At 42.8% G+C, this 25,205-nt stretch overlaps 1 protein-coding gene across 1 annotated transcript; it reads right to left on the reverse strand.

Annotated features, from left to right (window-relative positions):
• Positions 1-5,582: 5,582 nt before the first annotated feature.
• LOC121452767 (zinc finger protein 2 homolog) lies at positions 5,583-24,930 on the reverse strand. Its single transcript, XM_041659022.1, is given in 5 exon segments — positions 5,583-6,335; positions 6,337-7,760; positions 9,575-9,670; positions 10,155-10,278; positions 24,910-24,930. Coding segments are annotated over 5 exon segments (2,418 nt in total).
• Positions 24,931-25,205: the final 275 nt, after the last annotated feature.

Raw genomic sequence — 25,205 nt, forward strand, 5'->3', positions numbered from 1 at the left:
AAGTTTCTATGATACTTCAAGATACTATGAAATACACAGACAATTAACAAATATGTTTCAACACGGGGATGTTCCCAGCTAGGTCCTTGGGCAGTAGAGGAGAGGATGCCTGAACTGGCCTTGTCCCGTAGTCAGACTGATGACTATCTTGAATATCACGATAGAACCTTCGTCCGGGGACAGATGGAGATAGAGACAGAGACCCACATCGGAGCACTGGACTGAGCTCCCAAGGCCCAGTTGAAGAGCAGAAGAAGGGAGACCATGAGCAAGAAAGTCAGGACCACAATGGGTTGGTCCACCCACTGAGACAGTGTGACTGATCTAATGGGAGCTCACCAAAGCCAGCTGGACTGGGACTGAACGAGCATGTGGTCAAACTGGACCCTCTGAATGTGGCTGACAATGGGGGCTGACTGAGACACCAATGATAATGACACTGGGATTTGTCTCTACTGCATGTACTGGCTTTTTGGGATCCTATTCTATTTGGATGCCTACCTTCCTAAGCCTGGATGGAGGGGGGAGGGCCTTGGACTTCCCACAGGGCAGGGAACCCTGCCCTCCCTTAGGACTGGAGGGGGATGGGGGGATGGGGGGGGAAGGGGAGGAAGCAGGAGGGAAATGGGAGGAGGGGAAGAAGTGGAAATTTTGAATGGTATTATTTATAAAGCAATAAACAACAAACTCTCTGCTTAAAAAATGTTTCCATAGATTGAAAAATATGGACTGTTCTTTTAGACACACAGTCATTGCAAGGGTCTAAGAAACTAAAGAAATCTATCATGGACAACGTAATGGAAGACGTAGCAGCTGCCCATGAAGAAACCAGGACGAAGATGGCTTCACTGCTGCATCCCACCAGACATCTGAAGAACCTGAATACCAATGTTCCTCAAAATAGTCTGTGAAAATAAAAATGAGAGTACTTCCAAACTCAGTCCTCTGCTAAGAAAAAAACTAATAGGGAGGGAAAAAAGGAACTTCATGGCAAATCTAGATGCAAAAATCCCCAACAAAATGCTTGCAAACTCAATGCAAGAACACAGCAAAAGATCATATGCCGACTACTTGGTTTCACACTAGGAATGAAAACTGGTTCCGTATACACGAATCAGTAAGTACTGATAGCACACAGAAATGTGGACAAAGCTCATATCATCATTCCAAGCAATACTGGAAATGACCTTTGACAACATTCAACACTCCTGAAGAAACTAGTAAGATCATACATACTTCAACACCTGAAAACTGTTGCCAGTATCACACCGAATGGGGAAAACCCGAAAGCGCCTCGTTTAAAATCAGGAAGGAGACACACGTCCACTCTAGCCACGCTTGACCAAAGCAATTTTTTGAAATCCTAGTTACAGCATGAAGGGAAATGAAAGGGATCTAACAGAAGGAACTTAAGTAACTGATTTGTAGGACATATACTATACTTAATACACCCAAAAGACCCAGAAGCTTCTTACATCTGGTAGTTTTAGCAAAGAAGCAAGAATCAAAATCAGCAAACTTCATGAACTAGAAATCAGAAAAACTCCACCCATGATATCTTCAGAAACGTACCCGGTATGGGGGAGAGAGCACAGTTGGTAAAATGCTGGGCGTGAGAGCATGAAGATCTGGATTCAGTCTCCAGAACCCATGTGAGAAAGTACGCACGTGGTAGTGTGTGCCTGCATCTCAGCACGAGGAAGAAGACTGCACTTCTGAACACCTGCCTCGTCCTGCTGAATCCACACCGGGGAGACAAGGCAGACAGCACCTGAGAACTAACACCTGAAGTTTACATCCAGCCTCCCCGTGCTCACATGTATATGAACACAAGCACAAAGCTAACTGAACATGTTAAACACCTCTACAGCAAAAGTGCACAAGACACTAAAGACAGGAAAGACCTCCCATGCTCATGGCTGGGCCGAATCCATAGCACCAAGAGTGATAGACAGACTTAATGCAATTTTAATCAAAAATTTTATGACATTTTTTATAGAAATATTTTTAAATCCTAAAACTCATAAAAAATGCCCCCAAATAGCTAACACAATCTTGAGTAGGAAAGGTAATGCTGGAAATAGCATTTCAGACTTCAAACTATACTATATCCTCCTAAAGGCAATGGGGTGTGCAGTTGGGGAAGAAGTAGGAGTAAGAACGTGACCAACTAGAAAACACCATACTGAGTGAGGTAACCCAGACCCAGGAAGACAAATATGGACTCACTCATAGGTGGCTTTTAGACATAAAACACAGGAAGGAGGAAAAGACAAGCTCTCCAGAGTAAATTGGGAGTGTGGGGATCATGAGACGGTAAAAGGGGAGAGGGGAGGAAGAGAAGGGAGCAGAGAAAAATGTATAGTGCATTAAAAAAGACTTTAAAAAGAAAAAAAATGTAATCAAAACATAGTTATAAAATCCTCAAGTTTAAAAAGCAGCATGGCGCTGGCACCAAAGCAAACGCACACACTACCTTGTGGGCTTATGCTGGTGACCTTGCATTTGGAGGAAGATACACGTGGACCCCAATCTAAGGCATTGTAATTCCATGAATTTGAGGAAATCGAGGGGACACTCATGAACTGGCATCGTAAGCAGGGTCCTTGTTGGTGTTCACGGCCACCATGTGCAGCGCTACAGTAGAGAAAAACCACAGCACAAGGCTCGTGCACATGATCTGTTCTCAGAACACAGGCTCAGTTCTCAGTGACCACTGCAAATCTTAAATCACTCTGCTTAAAATCTGCTGTAGGCACCTATCCATAAGATGCAGTCGTGCACAAAATGTCTATTTAACCTGGCATTATGTGCTCACAGCATGTTGTGAAACTGTGAGCTGGAAACTTCATATTGTTCACAACACTTAACATAAGACCTAGAATTTGGGTACTGTTTCATCGTGCATGGTGAGCCATACAGACGTCAGGACCAGCTGTGTGTTTCCATTTCACTCGTTTCTTGCTAATGCAGAGAATTAAGGACTAAACACCATAACTGGGACAAAGGAGAATTCCTAAAGTCAAAGGAAATCTCACTGCCTTTGTGCTTGTTATTTTGTATTTGGAGCAGTCACCAGACCTTTAGGAATCAAAACGTAGAGTATCTGAGAGAACATTTCTGGACACAGGTTTAATGAGAAATCAAGGGGCCATCCCACCAAACAGACTTATCTTCTTTGGGGTCTGAGAAAGTCTGAGGCCAGTGTATCCACCAAATGTACTGACCTCTTGTTTCTTCTTTTGAGGGGAGACTGCTGGTTGGTCTCGCCTTGAGCGGGCCTCTTCTGAGCATCTCTGTGGAACCCTAAGTAGGATGCAGGCTCCTGGTTACTGTATTGCTACCGTAGCTACTCTGTTGCCCTCCCTAATCACCACCTTACACTGTACCATCCTTGTTTCTTCTTATTCTCAACCTGCCACACCAAAGTCATGTGGAAAGTGGGAGTCTCGGCCGAGGAGCTGAGGAACGGCCCAGATCACAGTGCTCTAACCGTGTCTGGAATGGTTATGATTGCTGACTGACGTAGGAGAACCTAGCTTATTGTGTACAGTGCCACCCAAGGGCAGATAGTCCTGGGATGTTTAGAGAAGCTGGCTGAGCAGGAGCCAGGCGGAGCAAGCCAGTGAGCTTCTCTTCCACGGTTCCATCCCCTGCTCCTGCTTTAGCTCCCATCCTGACTTCTCTATGATAGACTGCTACATGCAAAAGGAAGCTAAAACCAACCATTTCCTCCCCACGCTGCTTTTGGTTATAGTTATCTATCACAGCAACAGAAAGAAAATTACAATTACTTTATCACTTCATAATATAAAACAACAACCGAGTTAACATAACTCTTTAAATTTCTCTAAGATAATTCTATTATCATCTAAATCCTACAACAAGGAAAAAGCAACACAGATAGAAACAAGAACCCTTCTAGAAAATGCCCTTGTAGAAGTGCATCAGAATGTATAATACAATAAATCAATCTTTTCCAAACAAATTCAAATCTGTCAATCATTCCTTCCCTTCTTCATGCTCATCAACTCATAAGTTCAAATATTTGTCCACTTACTTTACACTGAAGTTTTCTAGAAGTTTTCAGCCATGGCAGTTTTGTGTTTGTTCTTGCTGTTGTCTTGGAAAGAAGACCTATGGAAAGAAATTTATTTGTTGAGTATATTTTGCCTGCAGGTGGACACAGGTTTCCTCCTTTGAGTACCAGAACACTGGAATGATTCCTCCATAGAACCAAAAATGCTTCTGTGAAGGAATTCTGAATCATTCACTCCTTTCTGACCTATTGTTAGCCTGAACCAATGTGCAACCCGAAGCCCTAAAAATCTGGCAGGTCCTAGGTGCAGTGAGACAGTTCGCAGTGACCCTGGACTCTGGGCCAACACAGAGAATGAAACAGCCCCAGTAGAAACCTTCCACAGTGGGACAGGACTGGTCCTCCGTCGGCCGAGGCAAACAACACTCGCAGTCTATAATTGAGTAAGTTGTTAACAGCTCTGGGCTAGGTGGCGTCTAAGTTTCACTCCTCTCAGCTCTTCTCCCTCCTGATAATGTATCAGATCCAGTGTGCTGCCACTATTCCCGTGCCCTTACAGATTCCGTACTCATCACCAGGACGCTGACACACAGCCTTCTAGCAGCGACACCTAACTAGACATGATCTGGAGAACACGAAAGACTACCCCAAAAGGCCTTTAGCTCTATGGGTCGGTTTTGAAATCTCAGCATAAAAATCTTCCCCTACATTTTCTGAAAGTCCTCATTTTTAAGTATGGTCACGTCTTCAAGTCGCAGGGGGATGATAAGCCCTGTGCTGAAACTGTAGGTGGCCTGCCTTTCTCATATGGCAGGGTGGACGACAGCAGGGATCCGCGCCATAGAGGCGGTTCTAGTCAAGCCAGAGAAACCCTAGACCCTAAAGTCCCACCACGGAAGAGATGACTCAGTTAAAGGAGTTTGCAGACAAGCCTGACGAGCTGAGCTGAGTTCCATTCCCAAAATCAAAATGATAGAGGACTGAGTGCAACCCGCTGACCCTCACACGCATGCCGTCACACAACAGCCCTTCCCTAGTGTAATTCTACTTTATACAAGTGTGGATCCAGCATGCACCAGCTATATACTGGATAATATCATCTTAACTGCTGTAGAAGAGATGATAACACAACTGGAGGAGACAGCCAAGCTCCATGCTACACAGTTTAGAGATGGGACTGTAAGTCACAGGAAGACTGAATGGCGCCCGCCAAAAACTACTCTAGTGTGAAGTCTGGTGGACAGTTTTATGTATACATTGGACAATGTATTTTTTTTGTTTTTTTCCAGACAGGGTTTCTCTGTGTAACAGCATATGTTTTACATTTACATTATGGGAAATACATCTGAGAATGCAATTAACACAGAACCAGTTGACAAAATGACAAGAAAGAAAACTATTACTCAGTTAAACCAGAATGTGATATTCTGGGAATCCAGTAAGGTATTGCAACAATAGAAAGAAGTATCTTTTATATAAAACACATCACATGTTTAACAATGAATCCTACAGTCTGTGAGCTGGCGGTAACAGAACAGTAAACTCACATATATTGGAGGAACTTTGTGTCTTGGAAGCAGCGGCCTAAGGAAGCGCACTGGTGCTCAGCGAGGCGCGAGCTGCAGCTGAAGGTGCTCTCGCACGCTTTACACTTGTAGGGCTTCTCTCCGCTGTGGATTCTTTGGTGCCGGTTAAAGCTTGACCTCTGGGTGAACGCCTTGCCACAGTCTTTACAACAGAAGGGCTTGTCCCCAGTATGAACCCTCTGGTGCTGCATTAGGCTCGATCTTTGATTAAACGCTCTGCCACAGTCTTGGCAGTGGTACGGTTTCTCTCCTGTGTGAGTTCTCTGGTGTTGGATCGGAAGGAGGTTGAGGCTGAAGGCTTTGTCACAATCTTGGCACTTATAGGGCTTCTCTCCGGTGTGGATTCTCTGGTGCCGAGTAAAGCTTGACCTCTGAGTAAAAGCCTTCCCACAGTGCTTACAGTGGTAGGGCTTGTCCCCGGTATGAACTCTCTGGTGCTGGGTGAGGCTCGAGCGCTGTTTAAAAGCTTTGCCAAAGTCCTTACAGTGGTAAGCCTTCTCGCCAGTATGGATTTTCTGGTGTTGAGTGAGGAAAAACACACGGTTAAAGGCTTTGCCACATTCGTTACATTTATTGGGTTTCTCGCCAGTGTGACCTCTCTGGTGCAGGCTGAGGCTTGATCATTGATTAAAAGCTTTGCCACAATCTTTACAAGAATAGGGTTTCTCTCCAGTATGAATTCTCTGGTGTTGAGTAAGGCTTGATTTTTTTATTAAAAGCTTTACCACAATCTTCGCAACGGTAGGGCTTCTCGCCAGTATGAATCCTCTGGTGCTGAGTAAGGAGAGAATTACGGTTGAAGGCTTTGCCGCATTCTTTGCATTTGTAGGGCTTCTCTCCAGTGTGAACTCTCTGGTGTAGGCTCAGGCTTGACCTTTGGTGAAACGCTTTGCCACAGTCTTTACAATGGTAGGGCCTCTCTCCAGTATGAATCCTCTGGTGCTGAGTAACAGTTGATCTCTGATTAAATGCTTTGCCACAAAATTGACAGCAGTAGGGCTTCTTCCCGGCATGGATGCTCTGGTGTTGCGTAAGCAGTGACTTGTGGTAGAAAGCTTTGCCACATTCTTTACATTTGTGATGTTTGACACCAGAATGAATCCTATGGTGCTGTCTGAGGCTGGAACAATAGGTAAAGGCTTTGCCGCATTCCTTACATTTGTAGGGTTTTTCTCCGGAATGACTTCTAGGAAGGCTGGAAATTTTACTGAAAGCTGTGTTGCAATCCATCCCCTTGGAAATCTGGTCTTGAATATGGATATACTGGTGGATGATGAGTTCTGAGTATTGATGAAAGACGGTGTCGCATCTGTAGCATTTGTAAAAGTCCTTTGGGAAACGAGCAGACTGCTGATCCGCAGGATCTGCCTCATGGCTTACGTCACTGCCATCTTCATTGCACTGATACACCGCCTCTCCAATAAACGCGCCCTGGTGATTATTTAAGGCAGACGCCTCAGTAAAGGCCTTCCTATTTTCTTTACATATATACTGGATTTCTAAAATATCTGTACTTGAATTTTGATTAGGTGATACTGGATGTGTAAAGAACCCGCCGTATTTATGGAAATTCTGCGTTTTGACACATGAAAGACCTATTTGTGGATTATATATTAAGGAATTTTTCATCATGGAGTTCTCAAATTGATTACATTTAGAATTTTTTTCTTCATTTTTAAGTTCCCCATCTACAAAAAGGTTTGAATGAAAGCTTAACCCAAAGCTACACTTGAAACTGCTGAAGTCAGTAACTGAAGAATGGGCTAGACCCCTCTCTGTACGTCCCAAACCATCTTTGAAAGGAGAGGTACAGTTCAAACACTGACTCTGATGGTTACTGACGGAAGCACACGGCTGTTCACAAGTAACAGGCAGAGCCTGAGGGTTTTCTTGAGCCATTTCAGGTTCTTGCTGCCTACTGGGAGCAAAGCTTCTCCCACCATCAGTTATTACACACGGGTTATACCCATTATAATACGTCTTCGGAACTGCATGGCCCTCTAGACGGTCCCTTTCTTCTCTGGAGCACAAATTGTCAATATCACCATTTCTATGGCTTCCATTGATCAGTTCCTGGAATGAATACTTTATGTTCTGCTCTGGTGAAAAGTGTGGGTTATAATGAGGAAACACACCTGAAAGAAATCAAGACAAAAAAATTATTTCACTCATTAGACTCTGATGAATACAATTTACATATCTAACATCTAAAATCATGCTAAATTTAGCACAACAGCAAACAGCAGAATGGAAAAATCTATGGCCTTCATTGCTTTACTCATTCTGAACACAATGACTCTGGAAGAAAATAAACACTCCTTTTTCTTCATAAATACTGAATTTTTCTTTTGTAAATGAAAAGCTCATAGAGATGTGTTATGCAACAATTTGGATTTAACAGTATAAAATAGAATAAGAAAATCTTTCAGACAATAAATTTAATTTTATGTGGTTTTGATCATGGTAAAAAGCTAAGAAAGAAATGAAACTGAAACTTCTCAAAAGCTACCATAAACAAACTGTCTCTCTTAGACATGAAAGCAGATTTGCCAAGACAGATGATACAGTAAGGTAACTGTCAAGAATATTCACTGAGCCAGGATGAAATGACCAAGGAGCACAACCCAGTCAGAAAACATCCCCGCCATAAGCAATAGGGGCACTATTTAGCCAGGCAAATAAAAACCCACACAATTTTATTGGTAATCGACACATACATAACTCAGTCTTATTTTAATTTCACCTTACACTGTCCTGCAATATACAGTATTTATAATAGACATTTAATAATAAAATACAGGTAAAGTTGCTAATATTAAGGAATATAAAGGAACCTACTATAAAGACAGAAAATACAGAAAAAAAAGAAGGAAAAAAGAACCATTGTACCATAAAATCCTAAGGTTTAATTCAAAGTTTCTTTATAGAAAACGAGTTCTCAGTTTTGTCTTTATATACCTGTAAATCATTAGTGGTCAGTGTTTGGTAGAAAATAATCACAGAAAGTCCATTAAAATGTTAATAAACAGCTCTGAGAGAATTGAAAAAACAAATATATAAACAATGTTAATAGAAAACTTTTTCAGCATACTAATATAATATACTATATTGACCAAGAGGTCCTGAAAAAGTCGACAAATTTTCTGAGGCTACCAAACATTATGAAATAACTGTCACATTATACAGCTCCTCATAGGAAAGGGGAGGATTTCAGCCACCACTGTGAATATGGAGACCACTGCAGGAGGACTAGGCTGGAGGGGCACTGTGAATGTGGAGGAGATCACTACAGGAGGACTAGGCTGGAGGAGCACTGTGAATGTGGAGGAGATCACTGCAGGAAGACTAGGCTGGAGGAGCACTGTGAATGTGGAGGAGATCACTGCAGGAGGACTAGGCTGGAGGAGCACTGTGAATGTGGAGAACACTGCAGGAGGACTAGGCTGGAGGAGCACTGTGAATGTGGAGATCACTGCAGGAGGACTAGGCTGGAGGAGCACTGTGAATGTGGAGGAGATCACTGCAGGACTAGGGTTGGAGGAGCACTGTGAATGTGGAGATCACTGCAGGAGGACTAGGCTGGAGGAGCACTGTGAATGTGGAGGAGATCACTGCAGGACTAGGGTTGGAGGAGCACTGTGAATGTGGAGGAGATCACTGCAGGAGGACTAGGCTGGAGGAGCACTGTGAATGTGGAGATCACTGCAGGAGGACTAGGCTGGAGGAGCACTGTGAATGTGGAGGAGATCACTGCAGGACTAGGGTTGGAGGATATAAAGGATGGTGAACACAGCAGGAAGTGTCCTTCAGTGGCAATGGGAGGACAAACAGAGCTGCACTTTGGAAAGCCAATGCCACTGGAACAGACTTCATAACACATCTTTCAGGCCTGCTTCCTCAAATCCTGGATCCCGCATTTTTGGGCTCTGCTTCAGTCACTCCTACTGACCTGGGAACAAGAGCATGGTCTTTTGCCTCTTTATATTCCAGGGCTCTTTCCTTTTCTCCAGACAGGTAACCAGGTATGGCTTAGACACAGCAAGACCTGGTTAGTAGAAAACAGAACATGACACTTATTTGATTCTTCATAACTACTAACATATCTGGCCTAGAATTAGGTTCAGTATGAAAAAGATACATAAAAGATATATAATATTACTCTATAGCATCATTTTCCAAATGTTATTTCCCTACAGATATACAGGAACACATTTACAATTTAAAGATTCTTAGCTCCATTTTTGTCTACTACCCAATCACAGGTAAAGGGGAATAATTGAACTTTAAGATGTAAATTGTAACAGTTTATGCCACTTGGCTGCTATAATTACCACTAATTTTAATTTGGGATATATATTACCTGAAGAGAGATGGAAAGGATAAAGATTTTAAAATATGAATATTATCTATTTCAATTTCTTCACCTCCCCCCATTTCTCTCCTGAAATCATAGGCTCCCAAGATATACTCAGCAATGCAGGGAAACTAAATGCAATGCTGAATTCTAAACTCCGCAGAGTGAGCCTCACCCAAGAAGACCAGGTTCCGATAGTTTTCCAGCATCACGTCCTTATACAGAGTCTGCTGTTCAGAGTTCAGGCATTCCCATTCCTCTCCAGAAAAATCGATGGCCACCTTGAAGGTCAACGGTTCCTGAAATAAAACCAGGCAGCACAATGACCATGTGGCCATTGACCCCGTTCTTGAATTTGATTCAGGATAAAGGAGTTAGGGAGAACTACCCTTCACACAGGGGAGTGGTCTTAACGGAGACATTTTGCCCCAGTGGCATTTCTATTGTATCACCTAACTCTCGAGTAAAGATGATATAAAGTCCACAGAAGCAGGGTAGATACCATGCTTTTATGAAAAATTAAATGTAATGGCATCAACATAAGTATTTACATTTTAAAGTTCTTTTAATATAAGATCATGTATGTCTATTTTCAGGTGAAAAGGACATGCTTATGACTTTTTGAAACACTGCTACCTCTTTTGGGTATGGGGTGGTAGCTCGGACCTAGGACTTTACACAAGCTAGGAAACTGATCTATAACTAAGCTCCAGCCCAGCCAAGTATATACCTACACATCCTTGAAAAACTGAAACAAAAATTAAACAACATTACCTTTGCAAAGTATGATTCTATGTTATAATATTTTAATTGAATTCTATAAGTAAATTAATCATAATTGATTTTTCCTCCAATATAAAAAATATTGATGACCAGCAAGATGGCTCAAGCAGGTAAAGGTGCCTGCTACCAATCCTACCAATTTGAGTTCAATACCAGGGACACACACTGTAGAAAGGACTGACTCCTACACGATATCCTCTGACCATCACATGTGTGTTGTGGTACGTACATGCTCTACATACATACACAGGTAATTACATGTAATACAAACCTTTGAGAAATGGTGCTGAGTTAGAAAAGCAATGTAATGGTTAGGCACTGCCTCTTCCAATTTTACTTGCTACAATACTTAACAAACTCACTAACAGGTCTGTAGTAATAGGAGCGGCGGGGCTGCGACCCCAGCACCCCGGCCGCCTGGCTAGCTTATGCCCCAAAATAACAATACACAAATTGTATTCATTTAAACACTGCTTGACCCTTTAGGTCTAGTCCTTACTGGCTAATTCTGATATCCCGATCAACCCATCTCTAATAATCTGTGAGCACTGGTCTTACCGGGAAGATTCTATCCTACGTCCATCCTGGGTCTGAGCTTCATCGCGTGTCTGCCTGGGAGCGGGGCATGGCGTCTCTCAGAGGTGTCTGCCCCCTAGAGGAGAGCTGTCGACCGACCGAACTAACCGAACTAGCCGGGCGGCCTGGGTGCTGGGGACGCAGCCCCGCTGCTCCTATTACTACAGAATGGCACCCAATGTGTGGACAACTGAATCCACTGAAAGCCTGAGAAAGCTTGGGAAAGAGAAGAGCATGTTTTCTTGGTAGCTGCAATTTCTCGGTTCTACTCTGCTTGCTAGAGGCAAGCAAGCGCTCTTATCTAATAGAGGCTTCCTGACTCAGCTTCAGCTGCAAAACCCTGCAGCTCTTAAGAGGTCCGGCCACAAAACATTTAAATGGTGTTGATGAAAAGCTGAATGCATGCTTTTCAGTTTTCAGCCGTAGCAGGAAAAAAGCTGCGCCGTTTAAAAATGCCGGCTTTCTAGGCTGTCCTGCCAGGGCAAACTCTGACTCTTTTACGCAGGCGGTTCGTGCGGTTTGCAAGCACAGGCTGCTGAAGCTCGCTTGCTGGCAGGGACCTTGAAACACTGTAGACTTGTGGCACTGAACGTGGGTACAACCATGAGGCTGGAAAGCTAAGGAATGGGCTACATCTAGCAGGCAAAGCCACGGATTTAGTCCTACTGAGATTGCTTGGTTAATTTACCTAAAGACTCATGTGGTCAGAAAAAGAGAGATATAGAGTAAAGAGAGATTCAAAGACAAAGAAAATTTTTAAATGATTTACAGTGTGTTAAAAATATATGCAGGCTAAAAGTTGAAATTCTTAAAGTAAAAAAAATGAAAGAAAGAGAGTAGTTGGGTGTGGTAGTACACACCTTTAATCCCAACACTTGGGAGGCAGAGGGAGATTGACCTCTGTGACTTCAAGGTGTGGTAGCACGTGCCTTTAATCCCAGTGCCTAGAAGGCAGAGACAAACAGATCTCTGTGAGTTCAAGGTGTAGTAGTGTAAGCCTTTAATTCCAATGCCTGGGAGGCAGAGACAGGCGGATCTCTGAGAGTTCAAGGACAGCCTGGTGGACAGAGTTATTCCAGGTCAAAGATACACAGGCCTGCCTTCTCTCAAGCACTTCGGAATGGGCAATGTGACAATTCCCTGAGACACGTTCCCAATAGGATAGCTCTTGCTCAAATCTCCACACAGATCCCTGGAGTCTAAGGCAGAGTCCAACCCTGCAGGCCTGGGGATTGTTTCTACTCTTTACCACAAACCTGCCTTTCATCTGCTTCAAAACTGCGTTCCTGCAACTTACATTCTTGTGGCTCCCTTTTTATGTTAACAGTATATTAGTATGTGTTAAAGACATCTCTTCTCAGCACTGAGTTGGTGTCTTTATTCCACCTTTTGAATAATATTTACTCATGAAAAGGTGACCATTACAACTGAGGGAAGATTCCCAAGGTGTAAATGTAGCTCAATATCCGTGATCAAGTCTACAGCGTTTTTAAAAATCAGTAATTATTAACGTTCTGCAGCAAACTTGGGTGTTGGAATATCCTTCTTTCTTTTTTTTAATATTTATTTATTATGTATACAATATTCTGTCTGCGTGTTTGCCTGAAGGCCAGAAGAGGGCACGAGGCCTCATTACAGATGGTTGTGAGCCACCATGTGGTTTCTGGGAATTGAACTCAGGACCTTTGGAAGAGCAGGCAATGCTCTTGACCACTGAACCATCTCTCCAGCCCAATATCCTTATTTCTAAACTTAAAATAAATACACAATTTACAACGTTGTAAAGATAGCGCAAAATGTGTAAATACTGTCAGGTCCAAAGCTTTCCTTCCCCCAAAGTGGCAGTGCTGGTGACGCGTCCTAAACAGGACTTTGGCCAGGTAGACAGAAGGACTGTTAGTGGACAGACAGAAGGACTGTTAGTGGACAGACAGAAGGACTGTTAGTGGTGGAGAGACAGAAGGACTGTTAGTGGACAGACAGAAGGACTGTTAGTGGACAGACAGAAGGACTGTTAGTGGTGGACAGACAGAAGGACTGTTAGTGGACAGACAAAAGGACTGTTAGTGGTGGACAGACAGAAGGACTGTTAGTGGTGGACAGACAGAAGGACTGTTAGTGGACAGACAGAAGGACTGTTAGTGGTGGACAGACAGAAGGACTGTTAGTGGTGGACAGACAGAAGGACTGTTAGTGGTGGACAGACAGAAGGACTGTTAGTGGACAGACAGAAGGACTGTTGGTAGTGGACAGACAGAAGGACTGTTAGTTGTGGACAGACAGAAGGACTGTTAGTAGTGGACAGACAGAAGGACTGGTCATGGACAGACAGAAGGACTGTTAGTGGTGGACAGACAGAGGACTGTTAGTAGTGGACAGACAGAAGGACTGTTAGTGGTGGACAGACAGAAGGACTGGTCATGGGCAGACAGAAGGACTGTTAGTGGACAGAAAGAAGGACTGTTAGTGGTGGACAGACAGAAGGACTGTTAGTGGTGGACAGACAGAAGGACTGTTAGTGGTGGACAGACAGAAGGACTGTTAGTGGTGGACAGACAGAAGAACTGTTAGTGGTGGACAGACAGAAGGACTGTTAGTGGTGGACAGACAGAAGGACTGTTAGTGGTGGACTGGTTTTTCCAGAAGCCTCCCTGTGCCCTTTTGGGTGTGGACCATCATGAGGAGGAAGGACACTCCTCCACTGATCCGGGCATCTCTCTGACAAATCTTTAGGTCCATCTGGGGACATCCGAAATTAAAACTCTTGTCACCTGGACACTTCCTCCCCTCCTCTACTCCTGGCCGCCTCCCCACCTGGTGTCTCAGCTCCTCTTGGAGCTGGCTCTCCAGCCATGGCTGACCAGCCGTCTCTCCTCTCTTCCTCTCCTCCAGGAGCTGCCTGCTCTGTGTCCCTCTCTCTGGATCCTTCTGATTCTCTCAGCTCTGAAGCCTACTCTACAGAAGTCCAGCAGGTACTCAGGCAGCTTCTCCAAGCCCTCCTGTGTCGCTAAGATAATGGAACCTCCCTTGGACAGAATTCCTATTCCCAACACTTTTTCCCTCAGCCTCTCCCACCTCCTCTTCACTCACTTCTGAAAGATGTCTTCTGTCCTGCTTGCCCTGTCTCTCAGCACCCATCGCCACCCGCGGCTTTTCCGTTTACACAGACCCCTCACCTGCCTCCTCTAGTCTCTTTCCTCCTTAGGCTCGGGGACCCCATTAAAGCCCTACTGTCCTACTACAAATAGTTTGGTCTCCGTACAGACTAGACAATCATTCTCCATGGCCAGAAATTGGCCAAATACTCAGCTTGTGACAACTTCTGCCACCACACAAACAAGTGATCCAAAAGTCCCCTTTTCTCTAAGCTTTCTCTGCTTGTCCCAAAAATCTTATCCTCTGGGCTTCTTTGCTCTAAGCTGCTCTGGCCCCCTCCCTCTGACCATGGGATTCATTCTTAAAGATTCAAATCTCTTTGGTGTATAGATAATACTAAAAATGGTTTTGTACACTGTTCTACTAAAAGAGGGGCTCTCGAGTTGAGTTACAGCGTCTCTCCAGCCCCAAGAACGCTCTTTTAAAAGCTTCCTCCAAAGTCTCTGTTTCTGGGATCCGGCTGCCCACCTGACTCTATGACAGAGAAGGAAAGCAAAGAGAAACAGTCCCGAAAAGGGAAAGACGCCATGTGCTTTAGAACACTAGAGTAAACTACGCCCACTAAGGGTTACCGCTGCTCACCTCACCCCGTTCTTGGTTTTACTGAACTTTCTGAACACTCCCTTCTCTTCTATCTCTGAGACTTTCGCTGAAGTACAAACTTCATCTCAAGATTTATAAGACCATTGTGCAAATTTCCCGTATCTCAAGATTTTTAAGTTTGGTTGGTGTATTTTTTTAAGATCTGTAATAAAAAGTTAGCTTAAAACTTGTAACAGAAAGGGCTCATAGGGAAAAAATCTATACATCGGTAATCTCAACTTGCTAAAACACACTTCTATGGAACTTGGATTCGACACTTGTTTAGAAAAATAGATGTTTATAAAAGGCAAAAAAAAAAGTGTGTGCCTGATGGCTCACTTTGGAATAAATAGCCACCAAGAGACTGGCAGGCATGGGATCTTGGTTAAGGTGACCATGTAATACAAACCAACTAAGGCAACACCCACAAAACTCCGTGTGCTACTGAGCCCCTGCTTGTCACTGTACTAGCTGAGATTAAAAATACAACACCAGGCCTCCGAGATGTTTAGGGTCAGGATGGATTTTTGCATGGAGATTGTTTTTTTTTTTTGAGGGTAAAATATAACGGATGAGAACAAGAGCAGGAACGAGGCTCCTGGAAGAGGATTTAAACCATGTTTGATGATTGGGAGTTATGAATTCCTAAGATTACAAGGTCTACTCAGGTTAATAGAAACCGATTTAAAGATGTATGTCTAACTACTTATGTCGTTGCTAGTTGTGTTCGACACCAGGCTTCTAAAAACTTTTTTTTTTTAGATAAGGAACATGTTTGATGAATAAGGTTTATTAATTCCTAAGGTCCATTCAGGCTAGCAAAAACTAACCTGAAGATGTATGTCAGCCTCTTTGTCTTTGTTAAGTTTTTAAAGCTTTAGCTATTTGGATTAACTGACTCATACAAGAAATTATGACATTCTACAAAGGTATACTAAGGAAGGACCAGGGGGCTGGAGAGATGGCTCAGTGGTTAAGAGCACTGGCTGCTCTTCCAGAGGACCTGAGCTCAATTCCCAGCAATCACACGGTCACTCAAAACCATCTGTAATAAGATTTGGCACCCTCTCCTGACCAGCAGGCATACATGTAGACAGAACACTATATACATAATAAATAAATAGAAGAGAGAGAGAGAGAGAGAGAGAGAGAGAGAGAGAGAGAGAGAGAAAGGACCAGTGCAAGGTTCCCAGTCTCTGTGAACTATACTTATGGTTTAAAGTTTTATCTTGATGCTAAAGGATCTTCGATTAAATCTCCAATTGTAATTTTTCAGGCTCAAACTTAACAGGAATAAAACTGAAAATCCTAATCTTATAAAAGCCAAGAACTTGTAAACTGTTAAAGATAATTAAGCCATGCAAGTTACGGTCAGTTACCGCATAAATGATTAGTCTTTTAAGGGGCTCAGAACATAACTTATGCTGAGTACAAATGTAATTCATTTACAGGGACAACCCTTAGTCTTCCAACATGTTGTCAAGATTGAGCTTAAAACAAGTAAAGCTTGTTAAAAAAAATCAGGTATACTTAACAAATTCAATGATAGCCATCAAATTTCTGAGAGAGAGAGATCTGCTGAAAAACATTTGAGGTATTTAGTAAAAAAAAAAAAAAAAAAAAAAAAAAAAAGCTTCCTGTGACAGGCAGAAATGGCAGTTGCAGCTCCTGACAGCCCTCACGTCTTCTTTGAGAAATGGGGCAATGGACTTCCCCTGGACTGTGGCTCAACTATGATCATCAGGCGCATTTCTGTGACTTCACTGAGGTTTTAGCTGAGAAAATTCCCATCTATGTCTAGGCTGCTGAAAGTTTTTTTAAATCTTTAATTGGATATTGGAATTTCTCCAGTGCTTTTGTTCCATCTTAGATATGATTCTGTGGTTTTTCTTTTTTTTCTTCTTGGGGATGCGGTTGATTATATAAATTGGTTTTTGAATTATTAACCAACCTAACCTTGCATAAATGGCAACAGTTCATAGCATATAAATATTTTTATATGTTGTGAGTTTCAATTTGTTAGTATCTGATTGAGGATTCAAGAATCTATGCTCATGAGAGATTACTTATCGTACCTTATTTTTTAAGTTGTACAGTTTTACACTTGTACCATGTTTCCTGGTTTGGTTTTAGAGTAGCTCTGACCTAACAGGATATGCTGAGGGTTGGAGAGACAGCTCTAAGGGTAAGAGCATTGTCTGTTCTTCCAAGTCCCAGAACCTACATGGTAACTTACAGCTGTCTGTAATTCCAGTCTTAGGAGATCTGACACCCTTTTCTGTATTCCACAAGTACCAGGCACACATGTGGTGCACAGACATACCTGCAGGCAAAACACCTACACAAACAAAATTTAACAGAAACAGATAGCCCAGAATGTGCTGAGATAGTGTCTTCTCTGCTTCTATCTGCTGAACAAAACTGTACGTTGTCTGGCTTTTTTCTCAACGGGTATGTATAATTCAACAGTACAGGCAGCTGAGTTTGACAGTTCTCGTTTGGAAGGTGACTAAATACTGACTCAGTATCTTCAATTGATCGGGATCCTGTGCTTCTTCATGTTCTTCTGGAAGCTTTGATAGACTGCTTTTGTGGAATTGGCCCATTGATAAATTGATGGGTATAGAGTTAGCTATAACATTATTTACTCTCTTCTGTATCTTTTTATGGCTGTATGATCATGTTACCTCTTTCAAGTCTATTGTTTCTTTCTACTCTTAATTACCTTGACGTATAATCAACACTACTGATATTCTCACAAAACCAGCTGCAGAAGATATTGTTGAATTTTTTATTGGTTTTCCTTTATAAATTCTATTGATTTTTGTTACAGTTTTGATTTTTTTTTCTTGGTTTTTATTTAGTTTGGGTAAAATTTCTTTTAGCAGTTTAAAAGTGGGGCCATTTAGGTTGTTAATTGCAGGGCTAGATTCTTTTGTCCATTATAAGTCTTCAATGACTTTGCTGTATCTCACTAATTTTAACAAAATCTGTTCTTGTTTGTATTTCATTCATTCTGGATGGATCACAATGTTTAGAAATTTCTCCTGACACTTCTTTGATCCTTGTACTATTTGGGAATTAAGTATGTAGTGTTTGGATATGCTGAAATCTTTCAGGTACTTTTATTAACTTTGGCTTAGTTTGACTGCATCAAAGAGAAGATGTTTATGGCTCTGCGCTGTAGCTCGTGGACATGCTTCTCTCTCAAGATGCGCTGTCTTGATGGAGGCCTCATGTGAGTTTGAAAACAATATATTCTTTTCTGTTGGTGGATAAAACAAACCCGTAGATATCAGTTATATGTACTGATTGATGGTGTTGTGTTCAGTCACATCCTTACTAATTCATCTGCCTTAGGTTTAGTGACAACTCCACAGGGCTCCGGATTGTCGTTGGTTCTGTTCTCTTACATTTTCAACATTCATTCATATTCTTACCTGCCTGATTTCTGAGGAGAAATCAGACCTAATATAGTTTATAAGACTACAAACCATGGGGTGGAGGGAAAAGAAAGGGAAGAAGGGGAGGAAGGGAAGGGAGAAGAGAACTTGAGGGAACTAGATAGTCAAGTTGGGGGAAGGACAGAGACAGAGAGCAAGAAAAGAGATATCTTGATTGAGGGAGCCATTATGGGGCTAGCAAGAAAGCTGGAACTAGAGAAATTCCAAGAAATACATAAGGATGACCCCAGCTAAGACCCTAAGCAATAGAGGAGAGGGTGCCCAGACTGGCCTTGCCCTATAGTCAGACTGATGAATATTTTAAATATCACCATAGAACCTTCATCCAGTAACTGATGGAAAGAGAGGCAGAGACCCACAGCAGAGCACTGGGCTGAGCTCCCAAAGTCCAGTCCAAGAGCAGGAGGAGTGGGAATATGAGCAAAGAGGTTAAGGCCATTATAGGGACACCCACTGAAATAACTTACCTGAGCTAGTGGGAATGCACCAACTCTGGCCAGACAGGGAAGGAACCAGCATAGGACCAAACTAGACTCTTGGGATGTGGGTGACAGTTGTATGGTTAGGACAGACTGAAGGGCTGGGACCAGGATATATCCATACTGCTTGTACAGGGTCAGGTGAGGGGCTACTCTTCTAAGTGCTGTGGCTGGTGAGGGACAGAGACAAATCTCTCACTCTTGTGACCTACTGGACAGCTCTCCACCTGCCACAGGTGTTGGGGGGGAGGGAGGAGACGACTTCTCTCCCCCACCCACACCACCATATGACAGATGAGGCAGGTGAGGCAGATCTACCATGCGCATGTTCCTCTGAACACGTCAATAGGGTTAGCTCTACTGTGCTGCCCAGGCAAGGTGCAGTGACCACTTCCCCAAATGCTACAGCTGGTAACGGGGACAATCAGCCCCCTTGCCCATCACAGGTGATAGGGGCAAGGCAGGGAGGCCATCTTTCCATTGTCCTCATCACCACAGGGCAGATGAGGGGGTGTGGCCACTCATCCCACTCTCACACCTTAGACAAGAGGAGGGTCAGCTCCCTCGCCAGCTGGAGGTGATGAGGGCGAAGGGGAGGGCATCTTTCCCTCATTCCCACCACCACACCACAGGCGAGGGAGGTCATGCCAGCTATGTCCTCTTGTGCCCTCAGGGCTGGCTCACCTGATCCCCTCTCTACAGGGTCAACTCTACTATGGTGCCCAGCTGAAGTGCAGGCCTGTTCTCAAGAGTGCTGCAGGTGGTGAGAGGTTGGGTCAGGTTCCCCATCTGCTGCAGGTGGTGAGGGCCGAGGCGAGGCATCTTTCCCTCACCACTAGGTAAGCACGACCTTCTCTCTCATTTTCACACCCTTGGGGCTAGCTAGCTCATGCCCCTGAAAACAGAATCAGCTCTACTGTGTTGCCAAGGTGAGGTGTAAATCCTCTCTCCTGAGTGCTGTGTATGGTAAGGGGCAGGACCAGTTCTCCCTGGTGTTGCAGCCAGTGAGAGTGCGGGGCCAATTCTGTATCCTCTCAGCCTCCAGTGGTATCAGGGGCCAGGAACATCAACCCAGGCTCCCGCTCCATCAAATCCATGAACACAGACATGGGCCCCAGCATCAGCCATGACAGCAACAGCAGACATCACCATGACCCTGGCTGGCAATGAAGGCACCGATCTCAGCCCATACCTCTCCACTTTCACCTCTCCAGATCTGCCTCTGTTCAAAGGACATGGACCATTCTGTCTCTCCCTCTCTCTCTCCTATACCACACTATATATTTGCTCACCATTGTTGTACCCATCTTGTCAGGCACCTTAAGGCACCAGGAGGTCGTGTTTCCTCCTCAGAGACCAGGCAGACCGCCAGGGCCAGCGTGTGGGTCTCTTTGTGCCACTCAATCTGTCATGACTCCATCCTGCTGTTTAGTCTTTACCTATTGCTTCTTAGTTTTGAATATTTTTTATTGGTATACCCTACAATTACAATCTCTTTCCAGTTGAATCCAGTCTACTAAAAAGCTAGTCAAGGTTATTTTCATTTTCTGGTACATTTTCTAGCTCTGCAGGAGGGAGCTCTTAGAAGTTCCAGCTCTTTTTCTGTGTGCATGAGTCTCTGTTCTGTTCTATCCCTTGGAATTAGTATATTGACCCTGTTGTCTTGAATTATTGCCTGGCATGCTGGAAGCCATGACATAAGAACAGCAGATGGCAATTGATATTCAAGGTGTCCGCCCACTAGGAGGAAACTTTCTGATAGGAAACCTCATTAAGGCTAAAGACTCCAGTATTGTTTGCTTCTGTCTGTAACTTCACTTGTGCTTCTGTGATTTTCCCTGGTTGCTATGTGGAATCCCCCCTGCCTTATGATAGTGTGTTTATCTCATATTACATCCTGATCTACTGGGCATTTTTATTTCTGGATTGTCTAGAAGGGGCCTCCCCCTTAAGCTGTATTCTCTAATTGATATCAATAATATTAGTTTATACAGAGTTTTGATACATAAAAATAAATAGAATAAAATGGTATACAAGTCAGGGATTATAAGCTCCCCCTAGAACCCATTGTAGATCACAGCTCAGTCTGACATTGGAAAAAAGTTGAATTTCCCCATCTGCTAAGAGAGCTGTACACTATTAGCTGATATAAAGCTTCAAGGTAGCTTTAGATTAGACCAGGTGCCTGGCTAAGCAACCTAATTGCTATACCAGGTTCTTTTGAAAGGTCTGGATGATAACCTAGGACAGACAGTGATTAACTCTCTGCACAAATTCCTAACCTCAGTTTTATGATACAGGTATGTAATCTGAACACTCAAAGTTCAATCAATAAACTGTTTTTTATATTTTTATGAAAGTTCATTGGTGACAGGGAGCAATTATCCACAGTCTAGAGACAAAATTAGTTTTGTTCAGATACACTACAGGGAAATATTTTCTAACTGACCAGAGTGACAATTAATCTGGCTTCATAACCCCAAGACAGAGTTACAAGATTTTGTTTGTTTGTTTTCATAGTCAACAGTTACACACAGGGCAGAAATTATATTTTGAGATTTAAAGCGCTGACTTGGGAAATGCTGAAGAAATTGATACTAAGCAATTTTCAGGACCCTGAGCTCAAGCTAAAGAATTTATGACACACCAAATAGGGTACTCTCAGTCCAAGTGAGACCAATATTATGACCAATAACCACAAAATGTTAGTTTAAAATGTTTTTACACTCAGAAGCATAGAAGATAGTACACAATTTCCTTATTTTTCTTAGACTGTTCAGAAGTTTAATTTTAAAGCTCTTTTGAAATCGTTTATCGGGACTACCTCTCTAGATAAGATAATAAAATGACTGGTTCTTTCTTTGTAGCTGCAAGTTACAGCCCACCAATTAGGGAGTTGACTAAGGAAAAAATGTTCCTTCCTTGCTCTGTGACAAGTTATTTAGATTTATTTCATGTGCGTTGTCAAGATGACTCTGTTTTTATCATTTACTTAAGAAATGGAATGTGACTTTCAAATGTAATGCCTGAAAGATTTTGTGGGTATTAAAAGCTGTGAAGAAAAAGAAGAACTGGAATTCAACATGAGTAAATAAAGAGAAACCATCAGAATAGGAGTGAGGGTCTTGCTTTCTCCAAGCCCCTCAGATAGAAAATCTTAGTGCACCAACTCCTGAGCAGTCTAGGAGCTGGCTCTTCTTGACTGCTGACACTTGCTGTGTCTCTTAAAACTTGCTGTGTCTCTTAAAACTATGTGTTTACATAGGCATCCTCAGGAATATTAACCTTCATCAGGCGATGAAAGGAGACAGAGACAGAGACCCACACGGGAGCACCGGACAGAAATCTCAAGGTCCAAATCAGGAGCAGAAGGAGACGGAGCACGAGCAAGGAACTCAGGACCACGAGGGGTGCACCCACACACTAAGACAATGGGGATGTTCTATTGGGATCTCACCAAGGCCAGCTGGCCTAGGTCTGAAAAAGCATGGGATAAATCCGGACTAGCTGAACATAGCGGACAATGAGGAATACTGAGAATTCAAGAACAATTGCAGTGGGTTTTTGATCCTACTGCACGTACTGGCTTTGTGGGAGCCTAGGCAGTTTGAATGCTCACCTTACGAGACCTGGATAGAGGTGGGCAGTCCTTGGGCTTCCCACAGGTCAGGGAACCCTGATTGCTCTTCGAGCAGATGAGGGAGGGGGACTTGATCGGGGGAGGGGGAGGGAAATGGGAAGCGGTTGTGGGGACGAGGCATAAATCCTTAATAAATAAATAAATTAAAAAAAAAACTATGTGTTTAGTCATTGTTTTCTGTCTTTTACGTGTTAATATGTCTTAATTTTTTTTCTTAACAGTAGAACAAGTTAAAAGGAACTAGTACAAACAGGCCTGGGATGGTGTGATGGAAGGTGTGAGGGGAGGAGTGTGTGTGTGTGTGTGTGTGTGTGTGTGTGCATAGATGTGTGAATGTGTTTCCTTGTCATTGCATGTATGTTGTGTTTATGGTAATAGGGATGTGTTGTGGGAGGTCCTCCCGCTCCTCCAACCTATAGCTGCTGAGATACCAGCCCATTGGGGCGTGGTCTCTCTCCCTTTAAAAAAGCAGCCACTTTCCTCTTCTCTCTCTGTGGGTTCTCTGTGTCCAGTTTATGCAATAGTCCAGGCAAGAGCAGTTTCTTGCCCAAATGGCTATCAAACTCCATAAGGTGCCTCTTCGATGCCCATCTTCCTCTTGAAGTAGATTGGTGCTGCCAGGAGCAGAGTGTCTCATTGTCATGAAATGTCCTCAGTTATTAAAACATTAAATGTCCTATTCTGTAATCTTTGAAAGACATGAAGAATGTCTATCTAAAATATATCTACGCACATCTAGAAAATATTAACTAACATGACTACAAGCTTTACTATTATCGATGATTATCCATTAACAACCTATATTTCTTAATTATACAGTACATATTTAAATGAACTACACAATCACAATACCTTAATCAAAATCAGAAACACTTATAAATATATAACAAAATTGACCTTAAATCTCTATCAATAAAGCAAAATCTATACTAATGCAAATTATTCATACCTATATCAGGGATGTGTGTTGTAGGGTTATGTATGTACATGTGTGTATCTGTAGTATCTGTGATATAGGAATATTGGGGGAATATGAGTATGTATGATGTAGGTTGTGTGTGGTATAGGTGTTTGTACAGTGTAAGAGTGTGTGTGATGTAGAGATGTGTGTATATGTGTGTGTAGTATAGGGGTGTGTGGTATAAGGGTGTTTGTGGTGTAGGAAGGGTTTACATGTGTAATAAAAAGATGTGTGTGATGTAGGTGTGTCTTATGGAAGTATGTTTGTGTGCATGCATGAACACATAGTATAGACATTTGTAGAGGTGTGTTCACTTTTGTGAGTGCATACTGAAGCCAGAGTTTGACATTGGGATGTCTTTCCATTTTAATTTTGATCACTGAACCGGAAGCTCATCATTTTTACTACATTGTTTGGCCAGTGAGCCCCAGGACTGGTATTGTATATCATCACATGGATTTTTACATGGGTTATAGGGCTGGGTCAGCAAGCACTTTGGTCATTGAGCCATCTCCCCAATGTCTATATTTTTTATAGAAAGTGGAAAGAAAGAAAGAAAGAAAGAAAGAAAAAAGAAAGGAAGGAAGGAAGGAAGGAAGGAAGAACCTCGTGCCTTCATCTGCCATGTTCAACTGGAATTTCAGTTCTTTACACATTTAAACTTTGTTTCCTGTGCAAATTCAACAACCATAGTCTCTTGTAGTTTGCTATGCAAAGACTGTTCCAATGTTTTCTTTGACTTAGACACCATTGATCAAGTTTTTTTTAGAACTGTGTTTCCTTTATCAACTTGGGTGCTATTCATTTCAAATCGCAAAAAATAAAATAAAAAATAAAAATAAAACATGTTCTCGAAATGCCATGTGGCAAATTCCTCTTCATTCAATGGCTCCTATACAATCCTCCAGCTTGACTCACTGTTTTTCTTAAACTCTCCCGGAAATGATTCTTGTCAAAGGATGACTACAATACCTTACAGTAGAGTGAGATTGCAAGCTGCACAGATGCTTTCCAGAGTCAAATAAAAGATGCTTCCAAATCACCTGACGCTTAGATCACAAACACACCCCGTCAACTCCATTCTAACTGACACAGAAAACATGAAGAAGGAGGGTCCGAATAGAAAATCTTAATCAATCAAGGGTAATTAGTTTTAAAACTCAAAGTTTTTGAGTGTGCACACATGTTTGGTTCCTTTTCAGGATCTGGGAAGTTCTTCTGCAGATGGACCTTGTCTGGCTCCATGGCAATGCTCTCTCTGTTTTACCAACTCCAGAAACAATGCTCACCTTCCTGCTAGCTACAACCATGGCGGCTCAGGTACGTTCTTGGAAACAGACAGACGAGAACATACCACAGTTAATCAGTAAGGAGATTTGGTTATCCATGTGGTAAGAAGGGAATGGGGATGAAGACTATGAATGTACCAGAATAAACAGCAGCATGTGGAGGCATGGCTGTGTTCAGTCCTAATGGCTCTGCAGCCAGGATTCCTGGTTCCAGCTAAGTCTCAACCTTTTCTATGCCTCGGTTCATCTTCAGTAAATGAAGATAGTACAGTCAAGTAATCCTGAGAGGTTGTAAG

This window comes from Microtus oregoni, unplaced genomic scaffold (genome assembly GCF_018167655.1).
Source record: "Microtus oregoni isolate MIOR12 unplaced genomic scaffold, Mior012 000010F_ref0000083, whole genome shotgun sequence".
NCBI lineage: Eukaryota > Metazoa > Chordata > Mammalia > Rodentia > Cricetidae > Microtus > Microtus oregoni.